The 17,325-nt window shown below is 33.1% G+C and overlaps 1 protein-coding gene across 1 annotated transcript; it reads left to right on the top strand.

Moving 5' to 3' along the window:
- The first annotated feature begins 12,014 nt into the window (after positions 1–12,014).
- On the top strand, positions 12,015–12,679 carry LOC145157029 (salt stress-induced hydrophobic peptide ESI3). The gene is made up of 2 exons (XM_079076186.1): positions 12,015–12,185; positions 12,444–12,679. Exons 1-2 carry the CDS (start codon positions 12,105–12,107, stop codon positions 12,525–12,527), a joined length of 165 nt encoding a protein of 54 aa, XP_078932312.1. The 5' UTR covers positions 12,015–12,104; the 3' UTR covers positions 12,528–12,679.
- Positions 12,680–17,325: the final 4,646 nt, after the last annotated feature.

Raw genomic sequence — 17,325 nt, 5'->3', positions numbered from 1 at the left:
TATATATATATATATATATATATATATATATATATATATATGTTGTAATTAAAGTGAAAAGATGATATGGTGAAATTTGACATAAAAAAGTTAGGAGTTAAGACGTGACATCTGACTTAAACTTTTTATTTAGAACCAGACCTAAATCATTAAGGTGTTAATATTTTAGGGTTAAAATTAGTGCTGTAGAAATTCTGATTAGGTTCTGATTAATCTTAGAGTAGTTTCTAGACGCTACCCGACCGACTAGAAGACGTCCAATGATTAATATATGCCTACACAATGAGTGAATCAGTAGCAAATGATGAAATTTTAACACTTTGAAGAAGTTCTATCTCAATAGAAACTATTTAATGAATGATTCGTGTTGTATTAATCATATTAATTTATTTTGTTATGATATTAATGGTATTTACAAACTTTATTATGATATTAGCCATATTTTTTTTTAAATTTAACGAATTAGCGATTTAGGGTCTTTGATTAATCTCTGCCTAACCAATTAATCCCTTAACCACATTCCATTGATGAACTAACATCAAACGTTTTTTTAAAACATTGGTTAAAATAAATGTTATTAGATTAAAGAGGTTGAATAGTAAATCAAAATTTTGAAAGTTGAAGAAACAATGTTGCCTAGTAAGGAAAGATTAGAAGTAAGAACTCATATTTCTCTTCATTCAAAGCATTAGGGTTTGGGGAGGAAAATGAATCTAATTTTTGGGAGGAAATTGGAATATCATAAGCAAATTTGAAGTACTAGTGGTCTTTCGAACAATTAGTCCATCAAACAAAGTTCATAAAATAATCGATTTAATTATCCCGTTCTCATTTAAGCTTCCAATGATTGAGATATATCTTAAATTCGATGCCACATTGAACTTTTATATTACTGTAGTGTTGATTTATATGTTTCTAACAATAATATTGTGGTGTAGGTCCATCTTCATGGTTGGAAATGAGTTCATGAAACTCTAATGGTGGTTTTTAAACCTTAGCTTGATGAAATAATTCATAGTCCTTATAGAATTTGATTTTTAGAATTTAGTTAACTCAATAACTCATGAATCTTATGGAACTCAATTTTAAGAATTTAGTTAACTCAATGTTATGATTTAGATGTAAGTTTACTGAAGCAAAGTCCAAATATAGTGTTGAAATCTTTAATTATGTTAAATATGGATTTAAGATGTTTAATGGAGTTTTGGTGTTAAAACTTGTTTGATCACCAATGAATTCATTAGGTATTGATTGAATTATGTTGATAAGGTATAGTTGTACTCTAGAGTTAGGTATATCCATCCTAATTGTAAATCATAAGTGAGAAATAGTCCTAGATGTCAACTTTAAAGTTTGAAAGCCTAAATTGGAAACAACATGATGATCTCTTAGATTTAGGATTTAATTATAGTAATAATGTTATAGGATTGGTAAAGCATGTTAAATTTTTTTATTAGCTATAGTATTATTTGTTGGGTTTTATTCAAAAATAGTCTAATTATAGTGACAAATTCGACCTAATTAGCAACAAAATCATTTTATAATTTGAATAAACTAAAAACATTTTAACCCACCAATGATCATTTTGCAAGACTTGGAAAGATTAAAACATAACCAAAAGAAAAAAAAATATACCAAATATTAGTTGTTCATAGCTGACCAAAGAGGAAACTCTCTATAGTGTATCCATCATAGCAAGAACAAAATCACTTCAAGATGCTAGTCTTGACATGTATATTAGTTGTTATTGATGGGTTTCGAGCAATACATCAATCCTATGGTGTACATGCAAACCCTAATAGCTTTGGATCTAGTTTGTCTAATGAACATGCAATTGATAATCCAAAGCCATAAACCCTAGATCTAATAAACTATAACTGAAAATAGGGTTTAGATCTTACCTTTGATTGTTATATAGCAATAACAATCAATCCTTGCTTTGATTGGCTTCAGAAAGCTTAGTGCCTCAAGTGTTGCACCTCTAATGGAGTCACAAACACCACTAAGCAACTTGGATGAAGAGGGAGGAGAGAGGAGGCACCAAAAACGGCTGGAAACCCTAAAGGATTAGTTCACCACGTTTTTGGGGCTTAAGGGTCCTTTATATACATGTAGGCTATTAGGGTTTACAACTAGGAAACTCTAATCTGACTGCTTAGGCCTTAAGCAATCCAATGGACCATTCCAGAAGGCCCTTGGACGATTTCTTTATGGACCTCCATATAGAATTCGTCCATTGCCATCTAATGAATCCAAAGCCCAACTTTGTAACTATCTTATAATTACAATATCAGTCCCCTTAATTTAATTAATCTCTTTTAGCCACAAAATTAATTCTTAATTAATTCTTGACTAATATTAATTAAACTATATGATTTCTCCTTTAATATATTATTCTCATAATATATTAATAAATCATAATTAAACCTTTCTCTCCTTAATTCATCCTACATATTGCTATGGTGAAGGCAACCCAAAAGGACCATGCTCATAATCGGGTCAAGTACATACCAAAATAGTTATGGACTTAGACACTAATCCAACAGTCTCCCACTTGGATAAGTCTAATAACTATTCTACATAACTTCAGAACCTGATCAGCAATCGTAGCTTTCAAAAGCCGTTGTCAACTCTGATCTTATCAGATATGCGTGTCCTTTAGATAAGGGATCATATATTCCTCCATTCTCAAGATATCGTATAGACGCGAGACATGAATTTAAATCATTCTCTCTGTCTATGTATTGTTTCCCGACATCTGATTTATGACGACTGACAACAGACTACAATTGAACACATCAACTTAGTCCCGACTTGGCCAAGCGCTTAGGGTGTCATCACTAAATCATCGAGGGGCCCACATATATCGCTTTTATCCCACTTTGGGTAAAAGGAATGGATAAACTTCGACTCAAATGCTTGCTTGCACCTACTAATCGAATCATACACAACAATAAGTTTTATAACACCAAGTTACTGGTGCGTTTACTTATGATCAATGTGCAACCGACCAGCAAATAACAACTCACACGTCTCAGTTTCAAGAATATACAATGTTATCGTTTCAGTAATCACCCGTGATAAATCCATGAAGTGATTCAAGTGAGCGTGGGTTTAATCCAATACTTTAATCTTACCAAAGCACTCATGAACTCTGCAGCAAACTTGTGCTATGTCTAAATACTTTAGACAATCTACAGACAAATTCATGACAGTCTTCCTTCATACCTATTTCCAACGTATGACCGACTGTGGAGGTTTGAATAACCCAGTTATTCTGGAAGTCAAAACATGCAAAGTGAAATGCAATAATAACATTAATCCTATATGGCCCCAAAACTTTTGAGCGTAAATAAAAACACTTTTATTTAAACACCATATTGATTACTCATTATTCATTGCTTACTGTTTCAGAAAATCAACTTATTACTCGAATTATAACCACAATTGTCCCATGCTCCAAGCATGCACACTTTGGTTTCCAATGGTCCATACTTTGTGAAATAGATCAATTGAAATTTTTTTCCAATGAAACTCATTTCACAATCCCCTAATCTTTATTAGTATAAGAATACCAAATTCTTGCCACTTTTAGAATATGTCAGATTCTAACATTTTATGCAATGATTCTTTCGTAATGTCATAACACAAAAGTCACCAAGACCTGGCTAATGAAATTACAAGGTATTCTATCGGAAATTGTTACAAGACAATTCCATAGACGTGAAGTCTCACATTCAAAGTACATTCCTTTGAACATCCTTCTCGCATAAAAGTTTCTAATCTAGACATATTTCTTAATATCCAACTCCCATTAATGGAAACATTTCCATATTTGCCATATGACAACTCATCCTTAATAGAATCTTATCTATTCATAATAATGTCAATATAGTCCATCCAGTACTATACTTCCAACTACTCACAAGTGACAAATCCTCAGTGAACCTCAGATCGTCCTTTGATAGTTGTTTAATTATTTTAGTCAAAACCGATTCTAGTCCTTTTTCCCTCTTAATGCCCTAGGCATTTGGAAAATTTTAGAATGGTCAAATATTATAGCATATGCAATCGATCCTATACCCGAAGCGTATTGGACACGATGCATAATGTCTCACATAAAGACGTGATACTTTATCAGCCTTCTGCCATAATATTTTATGTGCCCTGATCCCACAATTCAAACTATGAAGAGGGATGCCGTAATCATAATCGAATTTTGAGAATGCACTATTTATCCTTGACTAAATTTATTAACGTTTCTCGATCTAAGCTTTAGAATTTTGAAACGAAGTATAATATTCTCTCCCTTAATTATAGCAAAACAACTTTTCAACCCTTGCAACTTTGCAAAGTGAATCTTTGTTTTCTATAATTAATATTGCTAACTTGCAATACTTACCATAATAATCATGCTCCCACCAACACGATGATTATTACAATACAAGCATAACACTTATGCTCCCACTAGCTTTGACATGTATTCAGAAAACAGCTGAACTTCTAGAAGACAATGCTTATTGAATTCCTTAAGTTCATATTTCTAACACTTGATGCTTTGATAATCCTTTATCTAAGCTTTTTAAGCTCATACATCTTTGCCTTAGATAGCTCACATGTGTGTCTAAACAATTCAGAATTTATGTTACTAAGTCCCAAATGTTCAAACCAATTGCCAAATCTCACAATTCGAACTATGAAAAGGGATGTCGTAATCATAATCGAATTTGAGAATACAATTTTCACAATTGCTATCTTCTTAAAATATCTCTTAGTGAAAGCATTTCCTCACAATCATTTTCATGAAGGAGGGAAACCTTATGACACTTAGATTTTATGATGTATGTGTTCCTATCCATGCGAATTCGTCAAAACAAAAGTTTGCAAAAAATCCAAAAACCATATGGACTGAACTTGTTCAATCTTGATTTCTTGCCTCATGGTAACACAAGTGCCCACCATGTCTTCCAAGCAACTCACCCCTACATATCAATGTACTTTCCATTGATCAAGGTGCTTTGTCTTTATGCATTCAAATGAGAACGCATAGAACTCACATACATATTAGCTTAATTGGAATGGCACAGAAACCTCAAGCCGTGCGCTAGTGATGATTAACTAGGTTTACTCTTGATTTGTTCTTGAAACTTTTCAAGACCATTAAGACTCCCACTGACTCCTTGACATATAAGATTCTCTTGTCAAGAAACATTTCTTGACAAACAAATATTCAAGAGTTAGTGTAGTCTTTTGTCAAGTTTAACACTTCACACAATTGGTCCTGGTTGGTCTTTGTCTTATCCAATACATCACAACTTACCAATTTCAAATGTGCAAGAATAAGAAAACTTTTCCAAATTCCACATTTGTCGAGTGTTATAAACCTACTTAAGACTTGTCACTCATGTCAGAATCTTGACTCTAAGACTTGATATTGGAACGAAGTATGATTGACTTCTTGATTTAACCATTTCTACAATTCTTGATTCCTCTTCTTAGACATGCAATTGCACTAAGACTCACTTAGAGGATCAATTGAGACATGGCTCTTAATCATTAAGACCTATCATAAAACACAATAAAAGTTACTCTCCCTTCTTCTTAAATAGAGAAACTTTTATCTTTCTGCCTACTAGATTCTTCTTATTCGTTCTGCTATTGATTGAAACTCTTTCAATCAACTCAAAATTATACTCAATCTTATACGTATAACCATATTTACTAAACTTTAGTAAATCATGACGAATATCTTTATTACTCTTGTGGTGGATTTGATCGACGCACTACCTAGTGTACTCGATCTCTTAGTCCTTCACTTGACACTTTGTCAAGGAATTAGTCTAATTTTCAAATATGAAGTTTCTCATTCATCACACAATGCAGGTTGCATGATTCCAAGTTTCTGTCCAATTGAAATTTGGGTGATGAGAAACTCTCCCTATTTGGTAAATTCTCGACATTTCCACAAATAACACAACTAAGAATCAAATCCATTATTTCTAATAGAAGAAACATTCAAAACATCAATTTTTCATACATGCCATTGCAAGGATAAATAAATAAGACAAAACCAAATTTTATTTTATTGCGGAAAAACTTTGTCCTTACAATGCAATTCAACTGAAAAACTATGTTATTACATATTTCTTAGAAATCTACCCTAACTCTAAAGTAGCAGCTCAAAAATCCGATCTTTGAATCCTTGCGATCGAAATCCATCTCTTCGTGATCAGATTCAACACGCTTCTTCCTTAAGTTTCCTTTCTTTTCTTCGATCCTGCAAAACATCAAAATGTAATCTTATCACATCATGTATTAAGAACCAAAAATAGGAACTCATAGAGTTAGTTAATGGATTTTACCTGAAGTAGAGCCATACGTCTTGACTCTCCCATCTCTTAGATCTCTCAGGTAAACAGGGCAACTTCGTCTCGAATGCCCCTTCTCTTGGCAATAGAAGCAGATGGACTCTTTTGGAATGGCACAAGGAACTATCTCAGAATTTACCTTTTCTGGATTTCCAACGTCACCATTTTCAATGTCCATTGAAGTTTGGGAGTTTGATTTGCCAGACAAATTTGCTCGATCAACACGCCAAATCATTTCTGATTCAGCAGCTATAAGCAAATAGGTCAAATCAATGAAGGTCACGTCATGGTCCATCATATAGTACTCTCTAACGAACTCACTATATGATTCAGGAAGTGACTGAAGAACCCAGTTAACAGCCAACATTTCTGAGACATCGACACCCATCATCCTTAACCTATCAATGTGTGACTTCATCTCTAAGATGTGTGCACACACAAGTTTCCCATCTTCGTGTTTACTTGCCAAAAGGGCTTGAGTGAGCTCGAACTTTTCAAGCCTTTGAACTTGTGGGTTAGGGAGATTAATTGGAGGAGGTGGAGGAAGTGAAGCATGACTCTCATTTCCTTGATCGTATCGTGGAACGTCATATTCATTTGGAAAGCTTGTTCCAAGTGACTTGGGAAGACAATTGTAAGATTTAGACATCTACAAAATGGGAGAAAATTCAAGTTAGTTGATAAGAATCCTTGATGTAACACCCAAATGAAACATCAAGGCTAGGATCCAACACAATACTCTACAACCTAGAAGAGGGATGCCGTAATCTAGTTGCAGAATATTTGAAGGTAGATAAATGACGATTTACCAATTTCCACCATGAAAAACAAAAATGAAGTTTAAGTTTTAAATGAATTGAAACTCCTAGATCTTTTGAGACTCATTGAACTTTTCAATGGCATGTTTAATCTCGATTATGCCCTTCTATTTGTGACTAGGATGCCCATGATCACAAATAAGGTGTGAATAACCATACGAATCACGTGGTGCACCCAATTGCTACTATCACCTAATCAATGTGCCGGTTAGCCACACATGCTCCATTGATCTATGATAAACATCGAGCCACCCTTCGCCACCAATGTCAATCCCAAATTAGTGTGCCGGTTAACCACACATGCTCCACTAACGTTTGACAAGGGTACGAAGTGTAATTCCATGGATTAGCATACAATTTCACATTTTGCCTAAAGTAACTAGAATTTGGGAATTTGTATGTAGTTACTTTGTACTTCATTATAATTTTAATGGAAGGTTTCGTCCTATCCTACCCGTTCGGCTAACGACCCTCCACTAGTCAAGAGTGCGGTGGATAAGAGTGGATACCCATTCAATCGCCATTTTATAGGCAATTTCCTTAAACACCCCTTATAGACCAGCTTCGTGAATGAGGCCTACTAACGGTAAGACTGACTGTTTACTCATACATATATAATATTAGACTTTTAATTCTATATATATAGTATAGGGTGTATTTTACACTTTTAAAATACTAGGTGGTTCAATTTAATAAATTATACTTTCAATTTAATCAAATGTAAACCAAAACTTTATGGAATTATTAAATCTCTTTTAATTATACACTTTAATTAATTAATAAAACCATAAGGGTGTAATTTGAACTTTTTCAAAAATACGAGGGTTTTAGAATTTAACATTTCAAAATTAAACTTTTAATTAACTTTTAAATTCCAAAACTTGAGGGCAAGTTTTGAAACATTTCAAAACATTAGAGTTTAGAATTTAAATATTTCAAAATTAAACTTTTAATCAAAAATTTAAATTCCAAAACTTGATGGCAAGTTTTGAAACTTTTCAAAACATTAGGGTTTAACTATTCAAATTTCAAAAACAAAACTTTTAAGTTCAAATTTAAACTATAAAACCTAAAGGGGAAAATTGAAACTTTTTCACAAGATAATTCAAATCTAAATTACAAATAATCAATCTTTATCTAATAAAACAAAAGATTATCTAAATTTTGACAATTATCTTCTATTTTGGTAAGGATAATCACCCAATATCAATAAAAATCGGATTTTATGAATTAAAAACGTTTATGGTAAGTATCCCAAGCCAAAACAGCAACAAAATCGCCAAAAAACGCTGCCATATCCATGGACTCGCCGAGTCAGGGACTGGACTCACCGAGTCGGCCTGACTCGCCAAGTTCATCCACTGACTCGCCGAGTCGGAGATTCAGAAGGCAAAAAACTTCGTTTTTCATGCAAAAATCGATCAAACAAGCATCAAATTCACTAACAAACAGCCCTAGGCTCTGATACCACTGATGGGTTTCGAGCAATACATCAATCCTATGGTGTACATGCAAACCCTAATAGCTTTGGATCTAGTTTGTCTAATGAACATGCAATTGATAATCCAAAGCCATAAACCCTAGATCTAATAAACTATAACTGAAAATAGGGTTTAGATCTTACCTTTGATTGTTATATAGCAATAACAATCAATCCTTGCTTTGATTGGCTTCAGAAAACTTAGTGCCTCAAGTGTTGCACCTCTAATGGAGTCACAAACACCACTAAGCAACTTGGATGAAGAGGGATGAAAGAGGAGGCACCAAAAACGGCTGGAAACCCTAAAGGATTAGTTCACCACGTTTTGGGGCTTAAGGGTCCTTTATATACATGTAGGCTATTAGGGTTTACAACTAGGAAACCCTAATCTGATTGCTTAGGCCTTAAGTAATCCAATGGACCATTCCAGAAGGCCCTTGGATGATTTCTTTGTGGACCTCCATATAGAATTCGTCCATTGCCATCTAATAAATCCAAAGCCCAATTTTGTAACTATCTTATAATTACAATATCAGTCCCCTTAATTTAATTAATCTCTTTTAGCCATAAAATTAATTCTTAATTAATTCTTGACTAATATTAATTAAACTATATGATTTCTCCTTTAATATATTATTCTCATAATATATTAATAAATCATAATTAAACATTTCTCTCCTTAATTCATCCTACATATTGCTATGGTGAAGGAAACCCAAAAGGACCATGCTCATAATCGGGTCAAGTACATACCAAAATAGTTATGGACTTAGACACTAATCCAACAGTTATTAAGCCTTATAAGTATATACCAAATATCTTCAAATGAGAAGCAACTAAGAGCCTTTAATCTAACACAAATTCGCAAGACAAAGCACGAGATGGGAGGGAGAGAGAACCACAAAATTTCTGGCCAAAATAAGAAAGAAAAAGTCATCCAAAAAACTAGCTCTTCATGCTTGTTTATTTCTTTCTTTTATGCATCAAAGTAGGCATAAAGTCAAGACCATAAAACATAAAGGTAAAAACATTTCTTACATGCATAGGTGAAGTAATAAACAATGCAAAAGTAATCCTTGCATCATCATGAGGAAGGGGACTAGGTTGAATTGCTCATTACTTTATCCATAATTAGCTAGTTGGATGACAATTTAATGGTTACTCAAAGTGACCAAAATATTATACACAACATATTAAACAAATTTATTTCTCTTTTATAATTATTTCCTAGAAATAATAATTTTCAATATGTTAGTAAAATATTGACTTTATAAAATAATGAATTTTCAATTAAATACAAGTGTTGATTATATTTATTAATAATCAAATTACTATAATAAATAATCAACTAGTAGTAACTTGCTATAAGGTATGACCCAATATGATCATATGTCATTAACAATATCATTCTATAATGATGTTTGGACGTATAAAATCTTTCATTATCAATAAAAGTAATGTTACCTACAACATAAGTGGGGTTGGTGAGGGACACAAGGGATAGGCATATCTTTTTATAATATTAATTTAGATTAAAATAAGTAATAAAAAAATAATATAATATTCAATTAGGGGTTTAATAGTAATTTTAGATCATTTTTTATTAAAAAAATGAAACCACAAAAACTAATCATACAAGAAATGAAACCACAAAGACTAACCACTCAAGAAATTAAACCATAAGGATCAAACACATAGTTACTTAGATAGGTGTACTGAATCAACTTATTTTAGCAAATCACAAAGACCAATCGTGTAATTTTGTCTAATATTAACCATCACATTCGAGGCTTGTCGGGTAATGCTTAGGCACCCATAGGAGGAAGTTTTAAGTTCAAATCTTAAGGATTTCAATCAAGGGATGACAAAAAGAAAGATGTGTGACACAATCCTGAAAGGGACTGTTTAATATCATCGTCAAAGGCAAGCCTTTTCTCCAAACTCGCGATATCATGAAGCCGCAATGGGCGCTAGGAACCCATTTTTATGTAATAATATGTCTTTTTGAAATGATTTTTTTTGAACAAATTATGTAAGATTAATGGTACAATGTATATAAAAATTAATGGTAAAACGTGTATAAAAAGTTTAATAATATAATGTGTATAATAAACAGTAAAATTTACATAACATCCAAGTGACATGCTACTTTACATATAACACAATTGTATTTTTTGAACAAAATATAAAAATTTAATGGTCATACGTGTAAAAACACTATAGGTGGTTGGTAACACATAACACACAAAAAAAATATATCAATGACATTTTTGGTATTATTTTAACATTTTATTACCCTTTTAAATAATTTTCCATGTTATTAAACTTTCATTGATATGGATCTTAGAAGAATCTTGTTATTACACGGAAAATACGCTTTCTAACAATATAATAGAATATATCTTCGATGCCAAAAATACATTGGGTTTCATATGCTGTATTCATTTAAATTTACAATGTAATATAAATTAAACTAAAATAAACCGATAACAACAAGTCAACATTCTTAGTCAATCCAACTCATAACATGAAACAAACTCGGCACAAAAACAAACTCGATTTGGGTTGAGATTTCTGGTCCGTCAACCCATTTATATCATAGGTTGGGTTGGGTTATATGTTTGGGTTCCCAGGTCAACCCACCAACCCGACTATATATATATATATATATATATATATATATATATATATATATATATATATAAAATAAAATTTTATTTATGAATTAATGAAATACACACTATATGTTATGCCTAACATTCTAACCCCAAATCTAAATCTATTTCTCGGTCCATTCCAATTCTATTTTTCGACCACTCTAGTCAATGTAAAATGCTAATTGTTAAATAATTTAGAGACATGTATAATTTAACATGTGAAAAATTACCTAAAAATGACCTGTCGACTCTTTGACTTGAAATCGATTCACTGACTCGTGAACCTATATATATTTAAACGGGTTATGTGGGTTAGATTGAAGTTTTCAATCCGTCAACCCATATATTTTATGGGTTGGGTTGGATCAATGTATTCAGATCCGCCAACCAAACCCAACCTAATTGTCAGACTTAAATTTTAAGGAAAAAATCAAATCAATCAAATTTGTACTTAATGACGTAAACAAAAACTATAAATCTCATTTTACGGAAAGAAGGCATCGACAAAGAATGTCCGTCCGAGCGGGTCAAACGGATGATGTCCAGGTGTCCCGTGAAAGTCCACGTGTAAAACAACTGTGATCCACGTGGCAACCTCATAACATTCTTAGGTGACACGTATTCGAGAGTTTGTTTTCGTTTCTAACACACACTTGTTTGATTTTTTCAAATCCGTTGGATCTAACTCAAAACCGACATTTCTTTCTCCCTCCATCTCTCTCGTTTCGCTTCCCTGCAAAATTAAAAAATAAAAAAACAGGATCAATCACAAATTAAAGAAATGGGGGCTGAAACGTTTGTAGAGATTATACTCGCCATCATCTTGCCTCCTATTGGCGTTTTTCTTCGATATGGTTGTGGTGTAAGTAATCTTAATTATTACTCTTGTTTTCATCTCCAATCTCCAATTTCCATTTTCCAATTTCTGAGATGATTCGTGTCTCCAAATTATTGTATTTCACCATAATCGGAGGCTCAAGATCTCGTCATACATGTTAACATCTTATGAGTTTGTTTACCGATCATCTCAGAATTTCGAATGTTTTACAGAAGAATCTAAAAATTAAAGGATGATGATGATGTTTTGATATTAAATGGAGTTTAATTGTTGAATATGCAGATCGAGTTCTGGATTTGTTTATTGCTGACGATATTGGGTTACCTTCCGGGGATTATATATGCAATTTATGTTTTGGTCGTGTAGTGTTTTTTCTTTGAATTTTGTGCTTTGAACATGAATAGTTATTGAAGGATTCTACTTTTGTTCATCGTTGTTCGTTTTCATTGTTTTAATTTCCGTATATTATGCATGGCAAATCTTAATCATAAGATTAATCAAGATGATGGTTTTGTATAGTTTGTACTATTCCTTTGACTATAGATTTGTACGTTAATGAAGTCTTCAATGACAGATTTAAGAGATAATGAAGTCTTCTCATTCAAATCAACAAGACCTACAAATCTTTCTTTAACAATTCCACGTGTAACGTATTGCATAAGTACTGCCATTTAATTTGTTTCTTTTGAGGTTTGTCACTTTAGTAATTCTTGCGCAACGGAATGAACAATTCCTTTCTGAATACTTGGAGCCACCTTCTGATTTTCGAGAGCATTTTGTAAGGGGGCCTTTCAGATAGACTCACCACGATCTTGTATCACGCCTAAAATTTCCAACAAGTTCAATTTATAAATCGACATCTCAGACTGACCATAAAAAGTAATGCACATTTTAAATATATCTCGCAGCATTGATTGAAGCACTAAATCGAATTTGACACTCATTCTTAATAATACTTCTTTGCCTATAAAGGGCAACACAAAATTGATTGATCTCGCTTCATTAAATCTTGAAAATTTTGAAATTAGCATCATCCACATCAAGACCAAGTCAATCCTTCTGTGTCAAAGGCATCACCCCACTTTGTATTGATCTTTGACGATGTACCAGTTGGTTACGATTATGTTCCTGTTGAGTCAAGAAACAGACAGCAACTCTAAATGAAATGAACACCAAGACAAAATATAATTTTTTTAACAGCTTATTAAACACGGAACTAGCAAAAAGCTAGAAATTATAAAGAAATAGCTAATAATGGGTTTTGAAGCCAATTAACCCAAGAAGAAATACAAATTAAGCTCGAGAAATTATAAAGAAATAGCTAATAATGGGTTTTTAAGCCAATTAACCCAAGAAGAAATACAAATTAAGCTCTTGTATTGACCGAAAAATGTTTTGCAACTTAACTGTTACAACAAAGTAACAAGCTGAGCACAAACAAGTTGTAACTACACTCTCGGAGTTTAGTTCATTATTTATGCTTAGAACATAAATTACTTGTAATATAAAACAATGTTTGTAACATCTCAAAAAGCACAACAATTTTAAACTTTTCAAAACAATCCAAAATCATAAAATGTTTACAAATCATTGTTTTCAAAGTGTTTAACAATATCAGAGTATCCTAAAATCATAAGTCCATGAAACAGGAGGATGTGTACGGTCACGCCTTCGCCTTCCCGCGATCATCAGAAGTACCTGAAACAACTAGACCCGTAAGCCAAAGCTTAAAGCTTAGCGAGTTCCTCAAAAGTACCACCATATAAACACAACAAGCAACATCGTGCATAAATGACCCTTCAGCCTGACTGGACCGCCTCGCAGGGCTTACAGCCTATCCGGACCGGTTGCCGGGCCTTCGGCATGACTGGACCGCCTCGCAGGGCCTATAGCCTATCCAGACAGCCCCGGGTATCTTGGCCTTCAACACATAGCATGACCGCCTCAACCCGACCAACCATAACATGTCGACATATACATAAACGATAAACGATAAACATATAACCAGTCAACAGACAACAGGCATATATACAAATCACTACTGTATGCTAACATCCTATATATCAGGATACCAATCTAACAGATCTCTATAGCATAATCACATACTATTATATAATAGGATATCCAATCCAATGGGGCGGCCTTGGTGCATTCGACCCACAAGTACAGTGAGGAAGACTCACCTCTCAAACTGACCAATAGCTGATGAGGTCCCGACTCCGAATCTCAACTCTAACCGACACCTATCCATCCAAATGACCAAGTCTAAAACACAATCCAAAATACCCAAGATACCCGTAGGTCAAACTCGGTCAAAATCAGGTAAAAGTCAGAATTCCCAAAAAGTCAACCGAGTCAACCCAGCTGAGTACGCCCAACGTACTCAGTTGTACGCCGACCATACACGATGATTGACTAGGCACGAGACTGATGACCACGTACGCGCAACGTACGCCTTGTACGCCCATCGTACGCAGCTGGCTGCCAACCCAACTCATTAAGAGCTTAATCCTTAAGCCTTTAAGTCTATTTTCCAGATCCAAGTCCAAAATGATGTCTTTAACCATAAAGTTTCCAACTTTATGGTCTTGCATGGCTATTAAGTGCCCAACGCCAAAGATCCTAACCTCTTAATCCATTAAGACCATGCATGAGAAGAAACTAGTGCCCAAGATTACATTTTTATGACTCAAGAGGCTCCAAAACCTCTGAAAGGACAACTTATTGGGTCAACATGCCATGCTCAAGAATCACCATTTTTGGGAAAAAAAAGTGTCTTAAATGAGGAAATGACTAGATCTACAAGATGGAATGATCAAGATGCAAACTTTATACCTCCTGGAGGTTGCTAACAAGAAGGAAATCCCAGATCCAAGATGCTTCCAAGCTCCGAGCTCGTCTCACCACTCTCTTCTTATTCAAGAACACTTCTAAACACTCAAAAGGGCTCCAAAATGCACTCTTTCACTTAGGGTTTGCTTGGGGTAATTCTCACAAAGGATGGCTGAAGAAGAAATGAGATATGAGGCTATAATGAGGTTTAAATATGAACCAAACCCTAAAAATTAGGGTTTGCATAATCCTCATGTACGCCCTGCGTACGAGGTGTACGCCCATCGTATTAGGGCGTGCCATAGTACGCCTAGCGTACACAATGTACGCTCAGCGTACTACACAATGGGTAGAATTACCATATTGCCACTATGGGCCAATATGCAATATTATTCAAACATAAGGTCAAATTTGGAAGTACTTCATCATTGGGATGTTACAATGTTTGTTTTGGAACAATGTATTAGCATTTCTAAATATTTATGTATCAGTTGTTTTATTTAAATGTTTGATTATTTACTTAATCGTTTTTTATAACGATAATACTCATATTTCAAAATGATTAACTTCTATTTATGAGACTAGATCTCTTAATAGAATTATAAAGTAAATATCAATATTTTAATACGGAGTAAATTAAATAAGTATCTATATGCAAACAACTTTGACTTAAACTTGTTTTAAATCAAACTTATCTGTGACGTTGTTATCTTTATTGTATAAATGAAATCCACATATTCCAACTTCGAAAAAAGGATCTTTGAAGGCAAATAATATAGTTTATTTGACATATGTGAATCTTATTTATATATAAATGATTCTTAATCATATTTTCACTAATCTGTAGAGAAAATAAGTATTAAGGAACTATACACTATGTTGTATGACTTCTTTTCTAATGAATGTATAAGATTAAGCAATAGATACCAATAAATCCAACAACACCTTCTAAAGCTTTATGTGATCATAAAAGAATGAATTAGACCTTACCGGATAATGTTTACTTTATAATCGGTAGAAATTATTTTCCTTTATGCTCTTGGGATTATACCTTATTCAATATTAATTGTATATTGAATACAAACACCAACAAATTACATATTTGTATAGTATTCTAAAAGGGCATTTAGATTATTAATACAAACCCACAAAGAATAAGTTCTCTTATTCTTCTGAATGTTGAGTCAGCAGAAAGAAAACTTCTAGTGACAAAGCAAGTGGGAGTCATATGGAACTTGAAGTGGCTCAAGAACCATATCCTAATGTAGCAATTGTTGGCACTAGTTTCAACAAGGAATTATTAAACTTGAATAATAGCTATAACACAAACAGTTCGCATTAGTGGTAGAAATTATCTTTGACTTGAGAATCTCTCATTGATGAGTTCTTCTTGATGGTTTTCTGGCAAATCCATCAACTACCAAAATACTAGATCAAATCTTGAATTTGATAAATAACGTAGAGTCATGAACATTGAGATGTAATTCATGTATAATAATCAAGTATGAGCTTGATTAATCTTCCTCTCTATAGCAAGGCTAGAAGGAGTAAGAGATTCTTTTAGAAAGAATGTATACATGAATATCATGCACATTTAGCGAGGCTTGCATAAAATGATTTTATCATACTCATGCCATTGACTATGGTACTTATCATACTCATGACATTAACTATGATCGAACATTTTCACAAGTAGCTATGATTAGATCAACAAGGATATTGTTTACTAAAACTTCATATTCTTAAGATAAGATATACTAAATAGATTTCAAAAAAATACCATTTTTCTTAATAGACATCTACTAGAAGATATCTATATAGTTTAGCCTGGAGGTTTTCTTGATCCATATTATCCTAACCAAATGTGTAATGCTTAAGATCCACTTGTGGATATAGAGAAAGCATCTCAAAATTGGAATATTCATTTTAATATAAAGATACAAGGTACGCTTTTTTATCAAAATGAAAAAGAACATGTGTGTTTACTAAGAACTAGTGGGAGGATAGTGATATTCCTAATCTTGTATGAATAAGACATACTTAATCATTTGAAATAACATTCCGACTATGCAAGGTTGTTTGACCTTGTCTCGGAAAGTATTTCTAAAATCAAAGACCTATGAATTACAAGATACATTCTTGGAATGTAAAAATCTATAGAGATGGATAAATATGAATGTTAAAAGTTTTTTAAACTATTTTGCATGAATTAACAATATCTTGAAAAGTTCATGATATAAGAATTTATTGGAGGTTTCTTGGCATTGTCACATGACACTTTTTTGAGTATTTCTCAAAAAGGATCTAGCACATATGTTTGAGCTAGATGAAA

This window comes from Lactuca virosa, chromosome 2 (assembly GCF_052849685.1).
Source record: "Lactuca virosa cultivar CGN04683 chromosome 2, Lactuca_virosa_CGN04683_v6, whole genome shotgun sequence".
NCBI lineage: Eukaryota > Viridiplantae > Streptophyta > Magnoliopsida > Asterales > Asteraceae > Lactuca > Lactuca virosa.
This window is presented reverse-complemented; position numbering and strand designations above follow the sequence as displayed.